This window comes from Centroberyx affinis, unplaced genomic scaffold, assembly GCF_046629955.1.
Source record: "Centroberyx affinis isolate AG114_WGS23_722 - 3 ecotype Tasmania unplaced genomic scaffold, CSIRO-AGI_Caff_v1 ptg002161l_1, whole genome shotgun sequence".
NCBI lineage: Eukaryota > Metazoa > Chordata > Actinopteri > Beryciformes > Berycidae > Centroberyx > Centroberyx affinis.
In genome coordinates, this window is record NW_027280476.1 from 26,932 (window position 1) to 53,656 (window position 26,725).

The window sequence follows — 26,725 nt, forward strand, 5'->3', positions numbered from 1 at the left end:
ATATTGGGGCGGACATAATGCAAGGATGGATCATTCTAAAGTGTAAATCAATGGGATATCAGTTAGGGAGAGAAAGGCAGTTTTTTTGTTTTTTTTATGGGAGGGGCCGAATTGTTCAAAAATCTGTGATGGTTTTATTGGTTGGGAATTTGTATTTAGGCTTCCTGGTACACGATGAGGTCACCACTAAAGATTTTCCATTTTCCAGGAAGGAAAAGTAATGAGAATTTGATATAAAAATGCAATAAATATTTTTTGGTCATTTTGGTCATAAATTGACAATATATAATATATAATGTATATCGTATGATAGAATGAGCTAAAAAGGCGAATAAGTTATTTTTCAAAGGCACAGTGTGCCTTTAACTCTCAAATGATGTAACCCACTCTTATCTTGTCCTTTCCCCCCCACGCCCTGTCCAGATCCTGTACGGTAAGGGCCAGTCTGTGGAAGTGGACGGGAAGCAAACCCAGAAGCTGATCACCGGCCTGGAGCCGGACACCCAGTACTCCTTTCTGCTCACCAACCGGGCCAACAGCGCCGGGGGCCTGCAGCACCGCGTCACCGCCACCACCGCCCCGGACATCCTGAAGACCAAACCCACCCTGGTGGGGAAGACCAACGCCGACGGCATGGTGACTGTGCAGCTGCCGACTGTACAGACCACAGCTAAAGTCAGGTGGGGATGGAGAGACAGACGGATGGATAGAGGGAGAGAGGGAGGGATGGAGAGAAATTACATGTTGGTCATAAGGTTGAGTTATTAGTTTATTTTAATGAATAGATTATTGTTTTTTTTGGAGTTGTGAGAACTTCCTTGACACATTTTTTATTCAGCGCTAACTCCTGCGGGACGTTCTCGAAATAGATCATCGTGGAATGAATTGTTCTATAGACCCTGTGAGATGCTTTCTCTATTTCCCCTCCCTGCTGCTTTTCATTTATTAGTCTATCAGGAGGGATTTCTCTGAGCTGGCAGCAAAGCAAGTCTGAGAACTCAGACACTAGGCCAAATGAAAGCCCAAAGCTGGTAATCTCAGCTGCTGTTCGTAACCATGGTCAAATATAGATAACAAATAGATGCAGTCCTTAGCATTCATCCCTAAAACGCAGTCTGGAGCACTAACGTGTTCTCACAGGCATTCTGCTCTAGTCTCCATCACATCGGTGGCATTTGGGGTTTTCAAGTCCCAAAAACCTTGTAGTCTTCTTTGACATTCAGAAGTAATGTATTAATGCAAGAGACCACACCAGCTCAGCTGACTTGGTCCAAGATAGCAGCAAAAATCAATGAATCAGTGAATTGTAGTCTGCTGGACTTTGAAAGTTTATTTGAGACAATAAAAGTTCAAATCCAAATTGGATCAAATCTATATATTCTAAACAAATTTTTTAAATTGTGTTATGAAGTTTGAGTTTTTGGGAGATTTGCCCATTGGTCAACTTAAAGTGATGAGAACATAGACACCAAAAGAGCATAGACTTTAGCATACACTATGTTTAGGAGCGTATCTCCTACACAAAACTACCAGACTTAGCCACATATTGTGAATTACGTACCATTCAGCTATAGCGCTGCTACAAGTTCTCATTTTCTCACTTTTGAAATAATGCTAGTTGCCTCTTGCAGCACCGGAGCGAATGATCTACTGGGGACACATGGATGATTTTGCTGTCTATGTCTATGTCACTTGACAGATATGCTGAATAACGGGCCACACTCCCAAAAACTCTGTGTATTCCTCTAAATTCGGTGCTTGTAGTCTGACCACTACTGAAAAACTCCCCCACTCTGATTTTTTTTTTTTTTTTTTTTGCACTTGGCTTCAAAGACATTTCACCTACCTGTCCTAACAGCAACAGCCTCGCTCTTTTTCAAGCGTTAGATTGTGGCATCACAACTATTATACAACAAATATATTAATGACATAATTCTCCATAGGCAATCTTTAAAGTAGAACCTCCGTTGTCTGATTTCGATTGACTGATTTTACTCCAGAGACTGAAATAACGAAACAATTCAAGTGTCCAGACTGTGGCATATTTCCTGTCTTCACCCCAGTGTGTGTTGTGTTGTTAGGGGTTACTATGTGGTGGTGGTGCCACTGAAGAAGCAGAGAGCAGGGAAGTTCCTGAATCCCTGGGAGGAGCCTGACCAGATGAACCTGGATGAGGTGAGACATGCAGCAGATTGGTCATGATACCAATAAGTGGCTAATAAATGGTAAAGGATAGTGAATAGTGATAATGATGATGATGATGATGGTGATGATGATGATGACTAAATGGCTGTAGTTAATGGGAAGTAGTAACGTATGAATAATAAAAAAAAGGCTGAAGTAAACTGGTTGGGGTTTATTATAGTGTGGGTGAGGATGAAAATGATGACAGTATAAAATATGATACAGATATGCAAATAGATGCCTACTATAATGAAAGGGTATAATAACAATAACAATACTTTATTTATACAGCACTTTTCAAAAGCAAAGTTACAAAGTGCTACATAAGCAAGGAAAATAAAAATGAACAATTGACACAGATCAGTAAAACGGATAGAACAATGAGATAAAACAGTAAACAGAGTCCCGGCCATACGGATCAGATAATGAGTATGTTTACATGCGCACCAATAACCCATTTACTGGGAGTAATCAGCTTGAGGCAATATTTCGATTCTAGTGTTTACATGCTTCCAAGTAATTTGATTTCTCGAATAACCCGGTTGACGTGGAATCATTTCATCAATCTCAGAGCGATTTTGTGGATGCAGAGACGATGCTGAAACATTTTCAACCAGTCAAATTAAAGTTCTGAAAAAGAAGGGGGTGTGATGGCTTTCTCTGCTGAGGAACTGATCACAGGCATCATTGTAGTGTGAATGCTTGAGCAACAATGTATCGTTATAGTTCATAGTTATCTTTATTGTTATTGTTCTAGATGTGAATGGGCTCTAAGTTTACATGCCCCAATAAATTGAAAGATTGGGTAGAAATCTAGGTGTTAACTGGATTATGCTCACTCTGATTTTGACCTTACCTCGATAAAGAAAATCAGATAAAGGCAATTTCATGACAATTTCAATAGTCTGAGTGTTGTTCAATCAGGCTCAGTTTGAATTATGACATATATTGTGCATGATACATACTCTGCTGCATCCACTGCAGCCTCATATGTTGTGAAACTATATGATGTAAAATCAATAAAGAGCTCAAAAAAACACAAAGCACAAATAGGCAATAAGTTAAATGATTGATATTAACTAAATGTTTAAAAAAAACAATCATAATGAACTCTTGCATTATTCCTCAGACCCACACACACACACACAATTCCGAAGGCTTGTTTTGGAGGGTTGGATTTCCCGCAGTGGTCCATCACCTTATTCCTGGTGTATCTGTCCAGACACCCAGACACTGTGTCTTCTTCCCTGGATTGATGGGAGCACAATGTGTGTCAACATTAAGTCACACAGACAAAGAAAAGTGTTGAGCCCACTGGCAGTGTTTGTTCTTGTATAATGAGTCGAAGCTGTTGTATCTGTGAGAATATCCGGCGGAGGTAGTGTACCTGGTCAATCCGGTGCTTTCACATGCCATTTCCCGTCTAATTCCACTTCCCCCTTATTCTAAAGACTTCATCACCTTCATTACACTGTTCTGAAGGCACAATAATATGTGGGAGATTAGTTTCAGTAGAGTTTTTATGGCGCTCACTGTCTCAATGGATAAATGTGGCGGCCATTCAGTTGTTGATAGAGACATTCACACTTGGGTACAAACGCTCTATAGCCCATTGTTCCGGCGCTAATGAGGGTTTTTGTGTGGAGAAAACTGTCAAAGCTGTCTTTATTTAGCGAAGTCCATTTTTTGGAATTGTGCAAACTCAGGAATTTATTTAGGAAAAGTTGAGGAAGGATGAGTACATTGCTTTTACAATATTAGACAACTTCATTTCAGTTTTGACCTTTCTAGAGTTTGATGTTGCACTTTGTTTGAACTTAGCATACATTAGGATGATGATCCACTGACCTCTCTCTCCTTTCCCCCCTTTCTCTGTCCCTCTCTCTCTCTCTCCCTCTCTTTTTCTCTCTATCCGCTGTCTCTCCCTCCCCTCTCTGCTACCTTTCTCTTTTCATTCCATCCGTCCTCCCTTCATCCCTCTCCATCCTCCCCTTCCGTTCCCTTCCCCTCCAGCTCCTGAAAGAGATCAACAGGACCAGCGTCAGCCGGGCCCTCCGCGTACGCAGACAGGCCGGCCAATCAGATCCCAGGGCCTACGTCACCGCTCACTTTAAGACCCTCCCCCTGGAGTTCACGCTAGGCGACGGCCGAAACTACGGCGACTTCCGCAACCGTCCGCTGCAGAACGGACAGGAGTACGTGTTCTTCGTGCTCGCGCTGCTGGACCTGTCTGAGAATGTGAGTGCAGACACACACACACACACACATGTACACACACACACACACACACACACAGAGCCTCTGAATACTTGATTTACCTCGTGTGACCTATCCTTGTCTTCCTCTAGACCATGTACGCCACTAGCCCCTATTCTGACCCCGTGACCTCATCGGATGTGGACCCTCAGCCAATCGTGGACGAGGAGGAGGGGCTGCTGTGGGTGGTGGGGCCTGTGCTGGCCGTCATCTTCATCGTCTGCATCGTCATCGCCATTCTCCTCTTCAAGAGGTAAGGACAGGACGATGGAGGCAAGGGGAAGTGGGAAGCATAATTGTTCAAAGAGAAAAATAATTTAAAGGCACTCTATGTAAGATTTTCATTTTAATCTAGCCTACAGTCTTCTCAGTAAATCAAAAAATAGGGTGGAGGAATGAACTACTAATCTATCCATTCTCCATTTGTTTTGTTTGTTGTCTGCTGTATTCAGCTGAGAGTATTTTTTACAGGCTGCAAATAAGCTCCTCCCCTATTTGCAGCCCCTCCCACCCCTTATAACTGTCCAGGCTCAAGCAGCTCTGCCACCCCAAAAACAGTTGCACAATATGCCTCCCACATTGCCTTTGTTAGAGCAAGGTCATAAACAAGAATATACATTGGTATTGTTGTTGATGAGTTGGCTGTTTTTCTCCAATTTACAGTGCATTTGTTATCTGGACTGTTGCTTTTCGGGGAAGCTAGTCGAGTCCTTCTAACTAGATCTAATACCTCAGGTCCATTTGTCAGAACCAGGCTGTGTGGAGCAGTGCAGGGCAGAGCCTGATAAAAGCAAAGCAGTTGGTTTGTTGTGTGTTTCCATTACATGCAGCACTAGGGTCAGGGATACCGCTATTATTATCATCTGTTCGTCTGTTATGCTAACTGTGGCTAAGTTTAGCTCATCGGTTCACCGAAAAATTCTGAATCGTCGCCTGTCTTCTGTATTCTGTTCTCTAAATATATGTACAGAGAGCAAGGTTACCTAACGCAGCGCACAGAGGAGAGATAACATCATTGCCCATCAGCTCTATGATAATAATCTGGTCGTTTGCCAAAAGCCTTGTTAACACACATCATCAATCGCTCAGTGTGGTCTGTTTTGATGTGTCATAGCCTACAGTGTGACCCATGCTGATCCCCAGCCATTACTGTTTCACTTGTAGCTCTGTTATTATAGAACGTTATTGTAGAAGTCATGTCACAAGGTCATGAGTAATTTCTGCAGGTCCTGTCATAAATATACTACTTCTAACTGACTTGTGTTGTCATTGTTGAACTGTCGGAGAATTTTTTCGCTTGGTGAGGGGGAGTGTGAATGCAGCGCTGTTTGGAAACGGGGTTTTGAATTTGTTTTGATTGAGATTCATCATTCATCTTTCCGCCTATAGGGGGTGCTATTTTGCGCAAATCTTACATAGTATACCTTTAAATATAAATCATTGATTAATTCCTAGGCACTCTATTCTGTTCCTCGAGGGCCGATGTCCTGCAGGTTTTTCTTCCTCCCTGATAGTTAATGAGCCTCACCTGGTAGGTAGGTAGACCTACACACAACTACTGTATATTGTGAGCCATAATAGCCTATCGATTGATAACTCATGAGTAGGTCTAATTTATGATTTATGATTTATGATCATAATTTATTCTTCTTCTGTTACATTACATGTGACTCTATTGAGACCTAATAGGCTGCTGTGGAGTGCTGAAAAGATTAAGGCTTCAAATAAAATGTTGCCCAAATTCCTTCCGTTTGACATATTGCTGCATCCCACTTAGCTCAGCTGACTCATAAAAGTCTGTGTACACACGATATAAAGCATACTCCGGCACGGTCTTTTTTTATAAATACCAATTTCTGTGCTGAAAGTGGCGTATGCGTTCTTTTTGTGTGGACGCATCATTTATACATCTGGCCCCAGGTGTGCCTCATTAACTATCAGGGAGGAACAAAAGTCTGCCAGACAGCGGCCCTCCAGGACCGGAATTGAGGACCGCTGGATTAATTTGACTGAGAGAAATAGAATGAAAGACTTAGCACTTGCTTTTATCTCTGATGCTTTTGTGATTGGCCATTAATGTTATTCATCTTCGTCTCTTCTTCTATCTGCTCCGATCTCTGTTTGGATCCAGCAAACCTGACAGGTAAACAAACTCTACCTATTATCATCCCCTCTGCCCTGCAGGGGCTGTACAATAGCTTGGCTAAGCATTCACTCAAACGCCTCTGCCAGTAATGCCTTTCTAAAGCTAATACCATAATAGATAGATAATAGATCCCAATAGGCTTAGCATTGCTCTCATATGTCTTTGAAGACTGCATGGTAATCTACTGCAGTGGTTCTCAACGTGGGGTCTGGGGACCACCGGGGTTCCTTGAGGGGGTTCCAGAGGGTCCACAGCTAATTGATGAATTGTTAAACTTCAGCATTATTTCATTTACAAGAATGTAGAATGTAGAAGAATGACTATTTTGGCCATAGATCCACTGTTATCTCTCTATCTACAATATAGATAGTTATGGAATTCTGGACAAAATCATATCTGACAATAAAAATACTCTCAGATTTGGGTCAGAGAGACAAAAATCAAAGGGGTCCGTGGCTCTAATCTGTACTAAATTAGGGGTCCTTGATATGAAAAAGGTTGAGAATCACTGATCTACTGTATATAACGCTCATCCTTTGACTGAAACAATGCATCCATAACATAGCATCAGTCATCAGGTGTGTGGAGAGGTGTAACGGTTGTGTGCTGTTGTGTTCCTCCAGGAAAAGAGCTGAGGCTGAAGGCAGGAAGGGCAGTTTTCCCTGTAGCAAAGCCATGTCCTCCCACCATCCCACTGACCCTGTGGAGCTCCGCAGAATCAACTTCCAGACTCCAGGTAGACTACATACACACACACACACAGTATGTAGTTGGTGGTTTGATTTCCTAAATATTACTGTAGTTGTCTTTACACTGATCAGACTGTCGATGTTGTTTCCCTTTTCAGCCTACCGTGTATCAGTGTACCGCGGTTATCGCCGTTTGTCAAGTTAGTTGGTCCTACATCCTCTCTTCTATCAGATTCTACCACATTTCTTTCTTTCTTTCTTTCTTTCTTTCTTTCTTTCTTTCTTTCTTTCTTTCTTTCTTTCTTCTCTCTGTTTCAATCTCTTCTTCACACTGCCAGGCTATCAGGCTAACTAACATTTCATCCCATTTAGGATAAAGCTGCTCCGAATGACAACATAACCTCACATCAAAACACTTCTGGGATCACAAAATATGCCTTTAAACATCCCAATTTTTTTTTTTTTTTTTTTTTTTTCATGCTGAATTTTTAACCGCCTGTGTCACAGTCTTTTTTTACCCACACCAGCAATGTGCATATACTCTGAGGACATGTTATTGTGCCTCAGTAACTTTCAGAACACGCACATTGTTCCTTCTCTCTGCCTGGAGAGAAAACGGTCACTTAACAAAAAAAAAAACACTTTTCCATTTGCTTCCTCTGCTGACCATGGACAGAACACTAAACAACACCTCCTCTGAGAATCCTAACTCTTAACGTTTCCCTCCAAAACGGTTTAGTTGTACGTGTATCAAAAATGCCCCTTTCTTCTATTTCTGTGCTCGGCAGGCATGGCGAGTCACCCGCCCGTCCCCATCTCCGAGCTGGCAGATCACATCGAGCGCCTGAAGGCAAACGACAATCTCAAGTTCTCTCAAGAGTATGAGGTAGGACTGCAGATTTATCTTTCCCGGAAAATCTTTAAACTCGAGACATGCATCCGGCTTCTGACGAGGTTTTCTCCAGCCGTGATCGTTGTTGATTCCTCCTTTTTTGTTCCAATTTCGATTTCGACGGCTGACTGACACGTTGTAGATCGGTGGGTCCCGAACAAGTCTGACGCTTGAGTTTTCGGTCTGTATGCAAGTTCGGTTTAGTTAAGCTGTATTTTGATTTGTCTTCATAGACGGATACAAGATAAAGCGCATTTTCGACTCTCTTCCCCTCTCTACTGTCATGTCCTTATCGCTGCAAATGTAAGAGTGTCTCTACTGAATGAAGACTCCCAGTCAGGGAAATTGAAATTGCAAGCTCAAAGAGAGTTTGCTTACAGCCAGATGGTTATCAAGCCCTCGTTTCTACGCTCTGGTGGAGAAAGAGAATCGTAGAGCAGAAACGGAGATAGAAATAAAGAGGGAGAGACGGAGAGTTACCAAGAGATAGAGGAAGTAAGTGTTCTCCGCTTTTTGATTAGTTTCCTTAAACTTGCAGTGTATTTAATGCGAAACAGGGAAGAAGAAAAAACACATCTGCTTGGAGATAATGATGTGCCAGAACACGGTGTGCTGAACTGTGGAGCTAAATAGCTCTACCAAAACAAAACATCAGTAGAAATATTTTCCAACATGCACTGCTGTGTAGCAAACAGTGCTACCATTACAATGAGCTCCACAGAGAGCTATTAAAGGGGTAAAAAAAATGTTGTTTTTTTTTCTCCCACTGCAAAAATCTGTTTAGACCAGCGGCCTCTGGGTAAAGAATATATGGGCAAGACGTAAGGCTCTAATTGGCTACCAGAAGAGAGGGAGAGACGGAGGTTGTGTGCAACAGAGATACGTATACAGAGGAAGAGAGAGACGTATTATGAAGAGAGTAGAAAAATAGAGTTAGGATGTTTTAGGGAGAAAGCAATGGGAGAGAGAATAAAGGGGGGGGGGGGGGGGGGAGCCGTATGTAATTGTGGTGCGAGTTGGAACCACTCTGTCGAGCCACACATTCTCTCTGCATGACTGTGTGCTTTGTTCAGTGCTGAACCCTTAACGAGGGAGTGAGAGAGATGGATGGAGGAGGGATCGAGGGAGGGAGAGAGAGAGAGAGAGAGAAAGAGAGAGAGAGGCCAGAAATGATTGCGGTGTAATAATCAGACACACATGATGGCGGAGCAGCGAACAGAAAGCAGTACACACACACACACACACACACACACACACACACGGACACGTGCACTCATCCAGTCCCATTCCTGTCCATTTTTTCCCCAACCTAACCATAATTATGTGTCGTAAAATATTCAGAATTGCTAAATTGCTCTGGCTTTCTCCCTCTCCGTCCCTCTCCATTGACAGCCCCATAATGACCTCATGTCTGCCTCTCCCGGCTAACAGCACTGGTTACACTGTAATTACCCTCCAGGAACTTAATGTGTTGGTCTAACACAACCATCCTTTCTCTCCCAGAGGAATTTATCACGTTTTTATCATCTTGCCCTGCTAGCCAGGCTTTCTGTTGAAGGCAAAAAGTCCCTCCGTGATTGTGCTTTCTTGAAATAGGATATGGTATTTGTCCAAATTGTGGTTCAGTTTAATACCGCCTTGTTAATTAGCAATTTCTGTCTGTTTTCTAATTTTGTTGTTTTGCTACAACAAGACTGAACAAGGCCTGTAAGCTCGGATCTATAGTATTGTCCAGTGCTTGACTTTTTAGGGAGCAATTTCTGCACTGACTTTGGGGCAGATTTTAAGAGCTAATAACATCCACGCCAGGCTACATCTGTCTCAGTTTTAAGTGGTAACATTTTATCTCTGCTGTAATGTTGAGAACAGTACTGGAGAATTAGACAGTACGTAAAGCAGCAGTACAGTACTTACAACACTAAAAGTGGTATGCAGTCATTTTTGGTTCTCAGTCTTTTTGACAGATGATATTCACATTTCATGATTTGCATTTAAAACAAAAAAGAGTTGCCCTTACACATCTGGTAATGAATACTATGGCCATCGAGACATTTACTTTGTTAGTATGTGTACAAAATAGGTGCAGGTATGACCATTTGAATATTAGTACTTAAACTAAACTTTAATTTAAAAGAAAAAAAACTAAAACCAAAACTGAAAAATTAAACAAATGAAAACTAAAACATGCAAACAACATCCAAAACTATCCAGAATCATAAAACTATAATAACCCTGCAAGGCTATTTTTATCGTTTATAGTCTTTATATGATCTTTGGTCTTTGGCCTCTGTGCGGTGTGTTCCATTGACCTTTGACCTTTGTGTCTTGTAGTCCGTTGACCCTGGTCAACAGTTCACATGGGAGAACTCCAACTTGGAGGTCAACAAGCCAAAGAACCGCTACGCAAACGTCATCGCCTACGACCACTCCAGGGTCATACTCTCCAGCATCGAAGGTAAGACACTCAGCGCAGCGTGTGTGTGTATGTGTGTGTGTGAATGTGTAAGTGTGTGATGAGCCATCTCAAAACAGCTGCTGCTATGAGGAATGGGATATTAGTAGTACAAAGTTTCATGGCCGGTTGCTGTACGACAAAGTGCTGTGCCTGCATCAGATAGGTTAGCCGCAAAAACATTTATTATTTCAGTGTTTCCAAGTTCTAATTTGTAAAGTCAGTAGTGCCTGCAATGGTTACACAGCATTTCAAGCTGCTGTTTCCACCCATTGTGGGACCCAGTCACAGAATTGCTATGGTCTCTCACTTGGCCATTCTAATGCAAAAGTCTGTGGAGGTAAATACTCACACTTTATTTACACACTCTTTACTGATATATTTTCATGGTACGCCCATCACACTGGATTGGCTCCTTCTGGCTGGTCTAAAATGAGGAGAGAAAGCGGCGTGTTTCCCAGTCCTGCTCTCAGTGTGCATTTTGAAGCTCGCTCACCCACCTCAGCTGAGAAAGACCTGAGGCAGAGAAACTGGCAGCTCCGACGTGGAGAGAGGGAGGCAGTGGGAGGCCAAGCCCGAACAGATGAGCCTTATCTGGGCAGAGCATGTGTGAGCAGCCCTTCCACCCCCGCCTGTCCTGGAGCCCTGGCTGTCTGTCTTTCTTTCAGCTCAGAAAACACATATACACTTGAGCATGTCCAAACACACTTAGGGGCACACACACACACACATACACACACACACTTATAAAGCGTAGCATACATACACTTAAGATCAAACACACAAAATGCACACAAACACAAACAGATATGCACTTTTGCTCCCACTCTCTTGCACACACACATTCATGCACACACTCTCACTGCCAAGCCTGTGTAGCCACCAAGTGATGGGAACTCATCTTGTGTATGTGTGTGTGTGTGTGTGTGTGTGTATTTGTTTTATCTACTAACTGCACAGTGCCTCGACCGTACTCCCTTGCAATTAAGTTGCAACACATCAAAGCTTTCAGTCAAGCTGTCTTTTAAAGACTGGGGCTGATAAACATATGTTAGAAGCTCTCCTTACCGTCTGTCCCCACCCCATTTAACATAAGATGTATAAACATCCCATACTCCTCTGTCATTTAACCGTGTGTGTGTGTGTCTGTGTGTGTATGATGGTCAGTCAGGGTTTTAGGAGTTGGGGTTTTAGGATTGGATGGGGCTGAGTTGTAGCCGTTCGAGTAAAATGAGCCGCTAGAGTCTGAATCTGCTGAAAGAGTTTCTTCTTCATGTGATTCTTCTGTTTGTACATTGACTTTTCTATCTCTTAAATGTAAACTGTCCTCAGAAGACTCAAGAGTGGTTTGTGTCCCACTTCGGCAGAATCAGGTCATGGCTGAACTCTGAGCGTATGTGTGTGTATGTGTGTGTATGTATGCGTGTGTGTGTGTGTGTGTGTGTGTTTGGGTGTTTGGGTGTATGTGTGTGCGTGTTTGAGCTGTGACTCAGTGATTTTTGGGATTATGGTATTAGGCCCCAGATGAGCAGGACTGATCCTAAATCAAACACACACAGACACTCACACACACACGCCTGTATACACACACACAAACACACACACACACACATACACACAATCCCTTCCAGGACAAGCAGTGTCAGCCGAGTCTTACACAGAGACGGCCTTACAGTCATATTGCCATTCAAAGCGACACATCCAGAGTATATTCAGATTAGGCCCATGATCGTCTTAGCATGTATTATAAAACAAGACGGCTGAACAATCCAACACCAAAGGACACTGGGCCCTGTGAAAACATTAAGCTCCCGAGCCCGACCTCAAATGATCCTCACCCTTTATTACCGGGACATAAACCTGCTTTCATGGTAATAGATTTGGAATAATCCATATAGATGATTTCATTGTGAATCAGAATACGAAGAATCAGGTTCAAGTAAATTGCACAAGGAAATGTGTTTAGTGCAGAGACATACAGCCGTAATGTCATTCATCATGCACATTCAATTCAATTCACCCCCCCCACAATTCATTCTCCCCTTCACCTTCCACTCTTCTTTCTTGCCCTCCACCCTCCCTAACCTTCGCTCCCTCCTGACGCTGCAGGTGTCCCGGGCAGCGACTACATCAACGCCAACTACATCGATGGCTACCGCCGTCAGAACGCCTACATCGCCACGCAGGGCTCCCTGCCCGAGACCTTCTGTGACTTCTGGAGGCTGGTCTGGGAACAGCACACAGCCAACATCATCATGATGACCAAGCTGGAGGAGAAGTCACGGGTAAGACAGCGGGGACGGAACGAGATGGGGGAAGGGGGAAGATTGGAACAGGACAGGTAGCACAGGATAGGAGCAGCACACATCCAACGCTATCCTGATGATAAATTGGAATTGGACAGGACAGCAAGAAGTAGGATAAGATCGGTCTGTTTGGGATAGGGTGAGGACTGGGTGTTGGTAAGACTCTCACCATATAAGGTAGCATGGAATAGGATAGGGTAGGATAGTGTAGGGTTAACAGGGTTTTTCCTGGCTCAGAAAAAGGCTTGTGTGGGCCAGTGAATGCAATCAATGAACACTCTATATGCATGAACTTGGACCCTTGTTATTTTGGACCACCAATTGACTTTCAATGCAGAAGTGGCTTGATCTTATTTAGCTGATTATAGGAAAATAGTTAGCAGGTGGTTGACAAAAGATTAAAAAAAACAACAACTTTCAATTAAATGCATAAAACAATTTCTTAATAATTTTGACTGTATGCTATTGATCTAAGTGTTTGTTGTTTAACTGTATGATTACATTTTTGCAGCAATTTTTATGTGATTTAACAGGCTTTTCAGTTCTGAACAATTGCCTGAAAGGAACCAAAACATACTAGTAACAGAAATACACATTCTACCTTAAGGCAATATAGAATATGAGGTAGGTCTGTATATCTTCAAACATTTCACAACATTAAGATATGGAAAATACCATGTTTGGATAAATATTTGGTTGTTTGCATTTAGTGTTCTAACCCTGGATACAAATTACTAATAATTCACACCTGAGCCTAGCAACTGTTAGAGGTTGTTGACTCACCAGTCACTCTCTCTCTCTCACACATCCACCCACCACACACACTCACACACACACACACACACAGGCTCTGCAGGTGTTAAGGAAATTTTGCCTACCAGTTAGCTGATAAATAGCAATAGCATAAATAGCATTTCTTCTTGGAGTAAGAACATTATTTGACAAAGGAGTCTGCTGTTCTGTCGCTTGCATCTCTTTTTCAAGCAGTAGTTTCGCACATCTTGCTGAATTCTTCTGTATAGCAAGAGTGGGCACAACAGCGCTCATCATCATCATGGTTGTACCCTATAACAACCAAAAACAAAGCATGGGAAAAACACTTCTAAAGCACATTTAACTGCACCAAATTAACATTTTTCCATTCTAGCAGCTTTGGCGCTCACTAATTACGCTTAGGCAGCCGCCAAAAAGAATCTTGATGCAGGAAAAACCCTGTGGTAGGACAAAGTAGGATAGGATAGGATAGAGTATGGTAGCATAGGATACTCTAGTATAGGACAGAGTACTAAGGTACTGCAGAGTAGAAGAGAATAGGATAGGGTAGGACAGAGTAGGGTAGGGTAGGATAGTGTAGAGTAGAATACATTAGGAAAGACTAGGATAGGGTAGGATAGTGTAGGATAGCATAGAGTAGGGTAGGGTAGGATCTAGTAGGTTAGGGTGGAATAGAGTAGGGTAGGAGAAAGTATGACACAGTAGGATAGAGTAACGTAGTGTAGGACAAAGTTAGGTAGGGTTAGACAGGGTATTGTAGAATAGAATAAGATAGAGTAGGGTAGAATAGAGTAGGGTAGGATGGTGTAGGTTAGCATAGTGTAGGGTAGGGTAGGATATAGTAGGGTAGAGTAGGATAGGGTACTGTAGGATAGGATAGAGTAGTGCAGTGGAGGGTAAGATTGGGTATGGTAGGATAGAGTAGGATTGGATAGGCTATCGTACAGTAGAGTAGGATAGGGTAGAGTAGGGTAGGGAAGGCAAAGGTAGGATAAGATGGAGTATGGTAGAGTAGGGTAGTATATGGCAGGGTTAGAGGGGTAGCGTAGGGTAAAATAAATAAGGAAAGGGTATGGTAAGGTAGGGTAGAGTTAGTAGGGTAGGATAGAGTAGGGAAGTGTACAGTAGAATAGGGTTAGTGGGGTAGAGTACGGTAGGGTAGGACACTAGTGTAGGGTTAGCTGAGTAGGGTTGAGTAGGATAGGGTAGGACAGAACAAAACAGAACAAATTAGGTTGGGATGGATGTGGTGGGACAGGACGGGTCCAGTTGAATTCAACAGGACAAGAAGGAATGAGATGGAAGAGGGCAGAACAGGACTGGACAGGATAGGTCAGGATGATGTACAGCATAAACTAAACCGCAGCCAACATCAACATGATGTTGACCAAGCTAAAAGGAGTCATGGCTAAGAGAGGGGGGAACAGGAGGGGACAGAGACAGCACTGACGAGACTGGGGGAAGTCAGAAGGGTGTAGGATGGGGCAGGAGAGAGCAGCACTGATGAGTAGAATAGATCAGTGGGATCAAATAGAACAGGATAGGATAGTGAGGGAGACCGGGGAATTACAAGTACAGCTTAACTGGGGGGTGGTAATGAATTAGAAAATCTTTTTGCTTCAAGGCATTTTGCTATAGTTAACAGAATATGCGCTTGAGTAAATATTCAATGTAATGAGAATGTCATGTCCGAATAAAATGAACAAGTATTGCTTGAGGTATGAATCATGATTAAGTGCTAACCAATTATGTCTAGAGCCCTGTACAGAAAATTATCCTTTCCTCTCATCTGTGCTCCTTTTCCTAATAACCTGTGCTTTGTGTTAAAGCTCTGTCTCTTTTCCAACTTTTCCAACTGTCTCTGTTGTGTCTGTTTGACCCTCAGATGCCCTCTTATTTCTTCTCTAAGGCAAGACCTCTCTTTCTCTCCTTTGCTAATCCCTTGTGAAACGCAACCTCTCCTCACATGGTTTTCTCCTTACCTCTCTCCCTATTCAGTGCCTTTTTTCTGCTTTACTCCCTTTTCGTTCTGTACAAAAGCCAGTGCGTTGAGTGAGAATGCTGAATTGTTTTCAACTCACCGCAAGGCACTTACAGTTAACTTGGTCTGAAATGGTTTTCATTGTAACCACACCAGTTCAGAAACAGGGCACGTTAGTGTCCACAGTTTGCATGATCACGCTGTCAACTGTCTTTCTCTTTCTCTCTCTTGTGGCTATACAGTATAGATGTAGCCATTGTAGAAATACCTATTTTTACATGCTTGCTGCGTCATCGTGAGGAATTGTATGGAAAATCCTGCAGTCTTAATGCAGGTTCTACAATAGCTTCCACTCAAAGGATACAATGCTTTGCAGAACACCTACTGTAACCGTAACCAGTAGACTGCTGTCTCATAAAATGATGAATCTCTCCTTTATGAATGCCAGCTGAGCTACATTCTCCCAATTCAATGATGAATATAATTCTTCACAGCTATAACACTGCACAACAATGACAACATTACATTGGAGTGCTGCCCTAAGTTCTTTATCCATCAGCCTACTACCTCTAATGTATGTGAAGGTAGTGGGCTTTATGTTGGAGAAAATTATTTAATCTCATTTAACACTACTTCACATTATGTAATTATGCATTTACCCATTCTAAACACAGATGATAAGTACATGGTCCCAGCGTGGAACTCAAACCAATACGCTTCTTCTCAATCAAACCACACAAGACCGAGGCCAACTTATGCTGTTAGCCGATATATCAATGCATACTATATTCTTCACACCAGGCATTTACTGCGATCCCGTTGAGTCGCTGGCAGTGGTCTGGCCCCCCTACGTGGACAACCATTCCAGTCCCCACTAGCCCCACAGTGTCTCAAGGCCTGATGGGAAAACGACAGTTGAAAAGCTGTAATTACAGCCCGAACGTCCCGGGCCAAAACGCATAATCCCCAGTCTGGAGCAGTGGAATGCAGAGCGAGCCTGAGCTGAGCTCCCTGCTGTCTTTGATGTGAGGACTGGAGGGATCAGCACATAACGTTTGGTTTGGCCTGATTCTGCCAAGGCCCTCCTCCCCCTTCCTCTCCACTGGGATTTTTTCCCCCTCCTCTGTGGTCTCTGAGGCTGAGCTAAAGAACTACAAATATGTCTGCTTGGTGCGGGGGGAATTCAGTGCGTCGCGATGGTTAAGCATGCTGGGATTTGGTGTGCTGTGTGCAGTTTTGTAGGGATTTGTGGGGTTGGAATATAGGGCAACATACAGCATCAAATATGTGAGGAATGAACATTAGGTATTAATTGGCCTTTGAGAGCTCTGTGTCGGATCCTATGGCGCTTTCCTTTCTTGTCATATGATTGATAGCGTTTGAAACAACTCAGGTACCTAGAACTCTCTCTCTCTCTCTCACTCTCTCTCTCTCTCTCTTGCTCTCTCTCTCTCTGTCTCTCCCTCTCTCTCTCTCTCACACACACAGGCTCTGGCACACACACAACACCTTTTACCTGCAGGGTTGCCTCTATATGCACGTTTTTTTTTACCACACCACTGTCTCACAAATCTGCTTCAACACTTCCCTCGGTTTTGGCCTTTGTACACGTGCACACGCACCCAAGTCGACCCTTTCTCTCTCTCTTTCTCTCTCTCTCTTTCTCTCTCTCTCTCTCTTTCTTTCACTCCCACACACACACATGCGCACACACACACATACAGAAACTGCTCTGCATCTCTCACAGCCTCTCCCCTCCTCCTCTGTAGGTGAAGTGCGATCAGTACTGGCCGACGCGGGGCACGGAGACCTACGGCCTGATCCAGGTCACTCTGCTGGACACAGTGGAGCTGGCCACCTACTCTGTCAGGACCTTCGCCCTCTACAAGGTAGCATGGCGTGTGTGCGGCAGAGTGGGCGGCAGTGTGATGTGTGTGTGTATGTGTGTGTGTGCATCAATCTGTCCAGCTATTTACGGATACTAGTCTGTGTTTTTGCGTCTGTGTCCATGTTGTTGTCTGGCATGCTTGTGCAATTACTCATAAATGTGAACCAACATGGGAACTAGGCACATTGTCAAGATATTTTTAGTTTTTTATCGTTATTGAGAGGTTTAAATGGAGGTTTAAACTGGTATTCTACATAATAGGGGCCAATCAATTATTTTGAGTTATTATTATTATTTTGACTCGAAAAAGTGCATTATGATCAAACTGTATCTGAGGTAAAATGGATCCCCTGTAAAGTTAAATGGGTTCGTGGCATGTGGTCACATATATGTTCATACTGTACGATCAATATGTGGCCAAGCGAACAGCCTTTTAACACTCTGTCTGTCTCCTCCTCCAGAGTGGCTCCAATGAGAAGCGCGAGGTTCGTCAGTTCCAGTTCACGGCCTGGCCGGACCATGGGGTGCCCGAACACCCCACCCCCTTCCTGGCCTTCCTACGCAGGGTCAAGGCCTGCAATCCTCCAGACGCAGGACCCATGGTGGTCCACTGCAGGTGTGTGTCTGTGTATATGTTCGCACCTCATCCATGTTCTTTTTTTTGGTTTAGTTTAGACAATTCTCATAGTTCACTGCATAATATTTTCTTAAAAATATCAAGGAAGACAATCCAACGTGCTCCCTGATTGGAAAAAAAAGATTTGGTCCTTGATTGTGTGTGTTTGTGTGCATGCACGAAAACACTTATGTTATTTTGGGTTTTACTTGGCAATGTAATTTTCATAAACCTTAGAGTCCCTGAAACTGAAACTCGCCGGGAGTCCAAGAACTCCCGTATAAAATCATTCATTGGTCCAGAACTGAAATGAGATTGACCTGCCATTATGCAAACCCCAAAACCATTCTCACTGGCTTAGACACTCACATTCCTCCCTAAACAACCTCCATCACCGCTTAGGTTTTACAACAACAGCAGCCACTGCGCCGACCCCATTTTCCATAAGTAGCTTTAACTGTTGACTATTTACCGTTTAAGCGGGTGATAGATCTGGGTTCACAAGTTTATATTCAAATAAGCTGCAGTCTGAGCAGCAGGAGGCTGATGCGTTGGTTGGAGGAAGATTCTGGAAACTTGTCATTACAATCCTGGCACACTGAGCCCCAGGAGCTGGAATGGAGCCGCTGTCTGCTCTCCTCCAGGGACAGAAGGGAAGAAGGTAGAGGGAATATGGAACGGACACTATAGAGTGACAGAATTAGTGAGGTATGGATGTGGAGGAAGAGAGGGTAGGGAATCGAAGGGATTGAGACAATGATTGAGAGGGGGAGTCGGTAAGAGACGGGGAGTTAGGGGAGGAGGTACGTGCAGAATGGGAGAGAAGGTGAGGTCAAATCCGTGATGTGGCGAATAGAAATGATGAATTAAAGAAAAGGAAAAGGGGGAGAGAAAATGGAGTCTAAAAAAAAAAGCACTCTTGCAAATGTGAGAGTGAAAAAGCGATGTGGCTGAGTGTGAGAGTGTTCGTCGGGGGCTTAGAGAGAGGATGGAAAAGGCAGAGAGATGGGAGCTGGGGGGGAGTAAAGGTTGGCAGGAGAGGAGATCTTCCTAATCTTCCTAGCAGTCAGATGGAGTATCTAACAGGATTATCAGTCAAATTAAATTATCCCGGCAAGGCTCCATCATAATGTGCCTTAACATATCTACCAGCCTCTGTATCACTCAATGGACTGAATCTCATTCCACCTGAACAACACACACCCGTGAGCGCACATACACACACACACATACACACTGATATTAATTTAACCATATAAAGAGGTTTTTATTCACTTGCAGAAACCTGCTTGGTCAGGGTGTTCCACCATTTAGGTACCAGCACAGCAAAAATGTGAAGTGTTTGGGTGGGCAGCAAAATGTATTATATTTCTGGATTGTGTGTCGATAGGAGAGGACATCTTCCTAATGCCAGCGAGACGGTGTTGCTGACTCATTGCTAATGTCAATTATTATGTCCTTTGTTCAAAATATTGCTGGCTGGCATCTTTATGATACTTAGTTGGTTTAGGCACAATAGGTATAGGATTATTGTAATATCTCGTCTCAGTGCTTTTGCAAATTGCAACAGGACTAGATTAGCATTTGTACCAAATCTTGGTTGTAAGACACACACAACACCCACACACACACACGCACACACACACACACACACACACACTCACGCACTCTCACACACACACACACACACACACACACACAAGAATAATATTTGTTCAATAATGCATACCCCAGGTTATATGAGAAGCTCACATTACAATTTCTGCCGCCCCTTTTCCTTCCCATTTTGCCTCAGCGCCGGAGTGGGCCGCACAGGCTGCTTCATCGTGATTGACGCCATGACGGAGCGCATCAAGCACGAGAAGACCATCGACATCTACGGCCATGTGACGCTGATGCGCTCCCAGAGGAACTACATGGTCCAGACGGAGGACCAGTATGTCTTCATCCACGATGCCCTGCTGGAGGCCGTGGCCTGCGGGAACACCGAGGTCCCCGCCAGGAACCTGTACTCCTACATCCAGAGGCTGACGCAGATTGAACCAGGAGAGAACGTCACCGGCATGGAGCTGGAGTTCAAGGTGAGGAAGGTTCCACTGAGGGTCCCCGAAGGGTTTTGAAAGTACCAAAGGTTCTAGACCCACCGGTAGAAACCAATTAGATGATGATAATGTGATAATGTGAAACGTTATTGATCTCCACAGGGAAATTCACCTTTTTCCTTTCTCCTCTCCACACAAGTGGAGGGTCAGCTTCAGAACAGTGTCCCTGGAGCTGGTAGGGATTCAGTGTCTTGCTCATGGAGGAGCACTTCAGCAGCATGAATCAGCGTCAAAGGATGGTCTTTCTAACCATTAGGCCACCCTAAAGAGAGTATAGGGTCAGAATGTATGGTATCTAGAACATCACAGGCTTAGAGCTGCAGGTCTAGGTGAGGAGAGATCCTCAGAAACTTCTGTGAGGTTGTAAAAGTCCAAAAGTTCTCGACCCACTGTTAAAAACCAATGTAGCATCAGAATATATAGACTCTGGAAAGTCACAGGCGAATTAGGCTAAATATCTAATGGCCGAAGGACCCCTAAATATCAAGGAAGCATCAGATAGTGAAATGGCTGACGAGAACGAACAAGGAGCCCTAAGATTCATTGCGAGAACGACACATTTTGTCCAAACAAGTTGACAGTATCATAGTCTACAGTACAGAGCCAGTTGAAACATCAGGACACCTGGACATCTGTTTGTCTTAACTGCTTGCATGACGAAAACAGAGAACATCTCAAACTGGAGAGATGTTCTCTGTGCTGACATTCTTGAGAAGCTTGGTCTCTCCAACACAACTTGGGAAGAACGTTCTCCACAAGGACACAAGGATCAACTTGGAATTCTTGGCCTTGATAATCACCTGCTGTTTTACTCATGGTTCTTAGAGGTTCTTGAAGTTCCAGTCCCACTGTAAGATTCATATAGTCAGGATGAATAGGTGGATTCTAGGGGATTAAAGGATTGGACCTTTGAGTTCAAGGTAAGAGGGTTCTGCTGAGCGTTTTAGATAGCACTGTAGTTCTGAAAGTTCTAAGGGCATATGCAGCATAAAGCTGTAAGGGCAAAGTAATATCGGCCAGAAAGTTGCAATTTAGAAAGGCTCGGGGAAAGGTCACTTGGGCGTTTTGAAGGGTTTTAGGGAGCTGTTCAGAATTCAAAGGGAGATCATTGAAGGTAGGCATGAATACACAGGCAAGTGCAAGTAAATAAGGGATTCAAAATGTGTTTATTTTTCATTTTCTTCAGTTTTTTTGTTTTTTTTGTTTTTTTTCTATATTTGCCTCTTGCCAGGCCGTCATTGTAAATACGAATTTGTTCTCAACTGACCCGGCTAGTTAAATAGAGATTGAGTTAAAGATATACAGGTATATATTGAAAGCAGGTGGCCTACATTTTCCTGGCCTGGTTTGTGTTTGCTCAGACGCTCAGAGGGCAAGGTAAACACAAAGCCATTCTAAGCAATCACCTTCATCCCATGCTACAGCATTCCTATCCTAATGGGAGCGGTCTCCTCCAGAATGACAATGCCCCGAGTGCTCACTGAACTGTTTGTTCAGCCTTACGTTGATGTAAACCATATGCCAGGGTTGTCTCCGCCACCAGATCTTGTCTCAATTGAACACTTATGGGACATTCTGGAGCGCCATCCGAAACGGCACTTTCCACCAACATCAACAAAACACCAAAGGATGGAATTTCTCATAGAGCGGTGTTGCGTCCCTCCAACGGAGTTACAGAAAGTTGAAGCGTGTGTGTGTGACGAGAAGAAGTGAAGCCGTTCTGGCAGCTTTTGGCAACCCAACATTCTATTAGGACACATGTTATTGTTTCCTTGTAGAGAAAGTTCACTTGTCGAGTTCAAAGAGGTTGCCAACAGGGCATGATTTTATCCAAGTATAACAGATGATGAGAAGGACGGCGTGTATCGAAACAATGAACGAGTTTGTGCATGCCAGACTTTCTTGATAAGACCGAAGTAAAATTCAAACCAAATGACATGAAGAATTACTATTGTTGACATTGGATACTGGATTCAGAGTACTCAAATGAACTGGCGAACTTGTGGTTAGTGTGGGATTTTCCAGCTCGGTCTGTCTGTAAGAAAATAAGGGACTCTTGTTTCTCCCACAGCGCTCCGGTAGCCGCCGCTGGTCTCGGCTTGGTTCGTGAGACCCCATTGTTCCCCCGGAGTCTGCGGTTTCCCCCCGCCTATCCTGTGTTGTTCTGTCTCTCTCTGTAACCCGTGTCAGCCGATGGTCAGAGGGTGTTATGTGTGAGAGAGTGTATGCGCGCGTGTCTGTCTGTCTGTCTGCATGTATGGATATGAATGTGTGTGTTCTGGGGGGGGGGTTCGCCGATGCAGGATCAACTGCAGTTCACATATGTGCGTTGAGACAGCGTGGGGCCTTGTGGTTTCCTGTGCCCCCCTCTCACCCCCCCCACCCCCTTCCAGTTTCCTCTTCCTCCTTTCGTTCAGCTTATTATACTCCCTCCTTCAATCCCCACTGCTGCCCTATTCTCACCATTTCCCCCACTGTTCTCTACCCCTTCCCTCCTTCCAGCCCCTTCCCTTCTGCCTGCGTTTATTCAATTGAAGACGTCTCAGTCATTTGGCTAAATATCCTGAGGTCTGCCCAGTCAAGTGGATTGTCTGGTTGTCTCTTGTCCAGTATGTCTGAGGAAAACCAAGTCTTGTGCTAAATACATTTGAATGCGTTCAAGGAATGTTCATCTCAATAACATACACACAGAAAGTCTTGGTTACATCAAAATCCAAGGTCCATATTTAAATGTTCATGAGTTTGTCTGAACTACTTTTTATCTATATCACACCTTCCTTTCCCATCCCCTTCCTTCCTTCTTTCCTTCCTTCCTTCCTTCCTCCCTTCCTTCCTTCCTTCCTTCCTTCCTTCCTTCCTTGCTGTATTGTCTGCTCTCACAAGTACTAAGGCCTACCACATCATGTCGGTCAATATCATAATATATATCCTTTTATTTCTTCCCCATCCTAGCGTCTGGCCAGTGCCAAGGCCCACACATCACGGTTTGTGAGCGCCAACCTGCCATGTAACAAGTTCAAGAACCGGCTGGTGAACATCATGCCGTACGAGACGACACGTGTCTGTCTGCAGCCAATCAGAGGGGTGGAGGGATCCGACTATATCAACGCCAGCTTCATTGATGGATACAGGTAAGCAAAAATTTTATTTAAACATGTTCACTATTGTTTTTGTGTGTTCCTGTTTTTTTTTTCCCTTTAGTTTAATTTTCATTTGTATGTGGAGATGTAATTCATACAATCTGATTGGTCAAAGCTTCCCAGGTAACCAGCTGCTTCGCAATATTTCTTGTTTTCTCCTGTTTTGTTAAGTACATAATTTTGAAGAAAACTTTTCAGTCAGTACACATCCATTGATAACTACCACTGGTGTATAAAAAGGCATAATACACTTTGATGCTGCCAAATGTACCCAGCTGCTGTTCATACCTATTACATAACCATTGTACCCTTAATTATGGTAAATTATAACTCCCTCTCAGCTACTATTACCATAGTCAACTTTGAGATAGGTGGATTATGCAGTGCTTGCCACACTCATTAGTGGCCTTAATGTATGACATCAAACATTTTAATATTCTGTTATGTGTACTCAAGCAGAATAAATTGTCAAAATGTTTCACATGAATGTGACTTTACTGTGTACTCTGGAAGATACATTGATATGGATAAACCGTGTGTGTGTGTGTGTGTGTGTGTGTGTGTGTGTGTGTGTGTGTGTGTGTGTAGGCAGCAGAAGGCCTACATAGCAACCCAAGGCCCACTGGCTGAGACCACAGAGGACTACTGGAGGATGCTGTGGGAACACAACTCTACCATCGTAGTCATGCTAACCAAACTGAGAGAAATGGGACGGGTACGGACACACATGCAGCATAGTCGTCATACTTTTAGGGCGTACCTGTTAGTATGAATGGCCCCACTGGGAACTGAACCTGTTAGGAATATGTGCTACAGCAGACCGCTGGACAGAAGTAAGCACACTGTAAGCACACCAATATGGATTTTTAAGGCCAATACCAATATTGATATATTTGGATCGAAGCTGGTGATAGCTGATAGTTTGTGTCAGTATTCAATATCTAATGAAATTACCTTATGTGGGTTGCAGCTTCTTAAGGAAGGACGATGCAGGTTTCATTACAGGTTTTATAGACTGACACCCAAGATACCGTTGAGAAAAATCACAACCTCACCTCCATCATATCGACAGTAGATAACACTGACTGGACAATATCCCATTTTTATTAAAAGGCCAATATCAGCCAGATACATATTGGTTTAACCCTAATTACAACAAAATCTCTACTATAAATGTATTCTAACAGTATCATTGCATAATATACTATGATACAGTATAGCACAGAGCACAGCGAGAGAGTGAGCAAGCCAGAGAGACAGTGATATGAGTTATTTCTAATGAGCCTCATATTTCATCTGGCACGAGGCTGACTACATCTGGATAGCAAAATTCACAAGTCAGTGTGACACTTTCATGACTAAGTGGCCAGACATTGTTCCCCCTGCACATTTAATCTGTCCGAGGTGTTAACGGAGTGTGTGCGCTGTCCCCCTGCAGGAGAAGTGTCACCAGTACTGGCCTGCAGAGCGCTCAGCCAGGTACCAGTACTTTGTGGTGGACCCCATGGCCGAGTACAACATGCCCCAATACATCCTCAGAGAGTTCAAAGTCACCGACGCCAGGGTAAGTCATCGTGTGTGTGTGTGTGTGTGTGTGTGTGTGTGTGAGAGAGAGAGAGAGAGAGAGAGAGAGAGTCCTTTGCATTGATTATTTCTGGAATTGAAAAACAAAAGAATAAGTCACACGTTCTATTCCCCCAGGATGGCCAATCACGGACAGTTCGTCAGTTCCAGTTCACTGATTGGCCAGAGCAAGGAGTGCCAAAGTCAGGGGAGGGATTCATTGATTTCATTGGCCAGGTGCACAAAACTAAAGAGCAGTTTGGCCAGGACGGGCCAATAACCGTGCACTGCAGGTAAGAGTGTCCTTCCCCCTAACTAACATGCAGTGATCACTGAGTCACTGCACTAGTATAAACAAGGACAAGCACATCATTCTGTGTACATGCCTGTTAAAGGACCACACTGACTTTTTGGGGAGTTTGGCTCATTGGTCCCCTCACCCAATATGTGAAGAGAGGATTGGCACCAAAATCATGTCTGTCTCTGGTAGATAGCTGTCTGTGTGCATGCTAACGCTTTAGCATACAGAATGTTAAGTAACTGTAGGCGATTAGCACTATCCAAAGTATAAAGATAAACCTTTTAGTAATCCAAAATTGGTATTCTATGGCCTGCAGATTCATAACTTCTGAAAACAAAGTCTAAATCTTCATCATTATTGAAGTCATTATGAATCAACAGCACAAAAACTTAAGCTGTGTGGCTAACTTCGCTCACTTCCTGCTGGAATAGAGATTTTCTGCCATTGAAAGTAGTTCCAATAAGGACATTTTTTGTCTATTTTACCAATCCCTTAAACAAGCCTGGCAGGTTTAAATACATCAATAAAATTAACTAACCATCCAGTCTTAGAGCTGCTACAATTTCTCACTTTTAGGATAATGCTAGTCATACTGTATGCTATATCGCTTTAGCATTATCTACCAGAGACACAGATTATTTCACTGCCAATCCTCTCGTCACATATTGGATAAGGTGACCAATGGGCCAAACTCCCAAAAAGACAGTGTGGTCCTTTAAGAATCTGAATGTGAACCTGACCACCAATGCTACAGCTAAGGCTCTAAATATGTTTTTGTTCCCACCTGTGCACCACCAGTGCTGGAGTAGGGAGGACCGGGGTGTTCATCACCCTCAGCATCGTGCTGGAGAGGATGCGGTATGAGGGAGTGGTGGACATCTTCCAGACCGTCAAGATGCTGCGCACCCAGAGACCTGCCACCGTTCAGACAGAGGTGAGCAGGCTTTCTGTGTTTTTCTCTCTCACACACACACACACACACACACACACACACTCTCACATGCACTTACACTCTGTCGCTCTCTCTCACACACAATCACCACTCTGTTTGCTTTCTCTTTCTGTCTCCTCTTTCTCTCACATAAATACTCACTCACACATTCTGTCTGTCTCTGTTTCAGTTGCTTTCTGTCTCCTCTTTCCCTCTCTGACCGAAACACTCGCACATTCTGTGTCTGTCTCTGTTTTCTAGTCTCTTTCTCTTTCTGTGTCTCCTCCGTCTCTCATGGACTTGTCATTGTCCTGTCTCCCTCCAGGACCAGTATCAGTTCTGCTACCGGGCCAGTCTGGAGTACCTGGGGAGCTTCGACCACTATGCAACATAAACCCAACAGCCATCTCCGATACCACATCCTACCTAGTGCACTTCTCTTTGGTCACCTGTGGCCTCAATTAGTGCACCAGGGAGCAGGGTGTCTTTGGAGATCTTTGCCAC

At 43.7% G+C, this 26,725-nt stretch overlaps 1 protein-coding gene across 17 annotated transcripts in view; it reads left to right on the plus strand.

The window, feature by feature from the left end:
• ptprdb (protein tyrosine phosphatase receptor type Db) overlaps positions 1 to 26,725 on the plus strand; it is a 48,615-nt gene extending 21,890 nt beyond the window's left edge. For 7 of the 17 annotated variants that reach the window (XM_071532050.1, XM_071532058.1, XM_071532066.1 and 4 more), the window contains 18 exons: positions 424 to 680; positions 2,082 to 2,175; positions 4,198 to 4,422; positions 4,533 to 4,693; positions 6,572 to 6,583; positions 7,210 to 7,322; positions 8,064 to 8,161; positions 10,499 to 10,622; positions 12,729 to 12,904; positions 17,450 to 17,569; positions 18,030 to 18,184; positions 19,980 to 20,265; positions 23,239 to 23,417; positions 24,015 to 24,141; positions 24,865 to 24,990; positions 25,128 to 25,282; positions 26,089 to 26,224; positions 26,547 to 26,725. In XM_071532050.1, the coding sequence (XP_071388151.1) occupies positions 424 to 680; positions 2,082 to 2,175; positions 4,198 to 4,422; positions 4,533 to 4,693; positions 6,572 to 6,583; positions 7,210 to 7,322; positions 8,064 to 8,161; positions 10,499 to 10,622; positions 12,729 to 12,904; positions 17,450 to 17,569; positions 18,030 to 18,184; positions 19,980 to 20,265; positions 23,239 to 23,417; positions 24,015 to 24,141; positions 24,865 to 24,990; positions 25,128 to 25,282; positions 26,089 to 26,224; positions 26,547 to 26,615 (2,613 nt within the window). In that variant the 3' untranslated portion in view covers positions 26,616 to 26,725. Of the gene's footprint in view, positions 1 to 423; positions 681 to 2,081; positions 2,176 to 2,296; positions 2,310 to 2,606; positions 2,614 to 4,197; positions 4,423 to 4,532; positions 4,694 to 6,044; positions 6,048 to 6,571; positions 6,584 to 7,209; positions 7,353 to 8,063; positions 8,162 to 10,498; positions 10,623 to 12,728; positions 12,905 to 17,449; positions 17,570 to 18,029; positions 18,185 to 19,979; positions 20,266 to 23,238; positions 23,418 to 24,014; positions 24,142 to 24,864; positions 24,991 to 25,127; positions 25,283 to 26,088; positions 26,225 to 26,546 lie in introns of all 17 variants that reach the window. The other 10 variants (XM_071532049.1, XM_071532063.1, XM_071532067.1 and 7 more) reach the window with 5 other exon arrangements.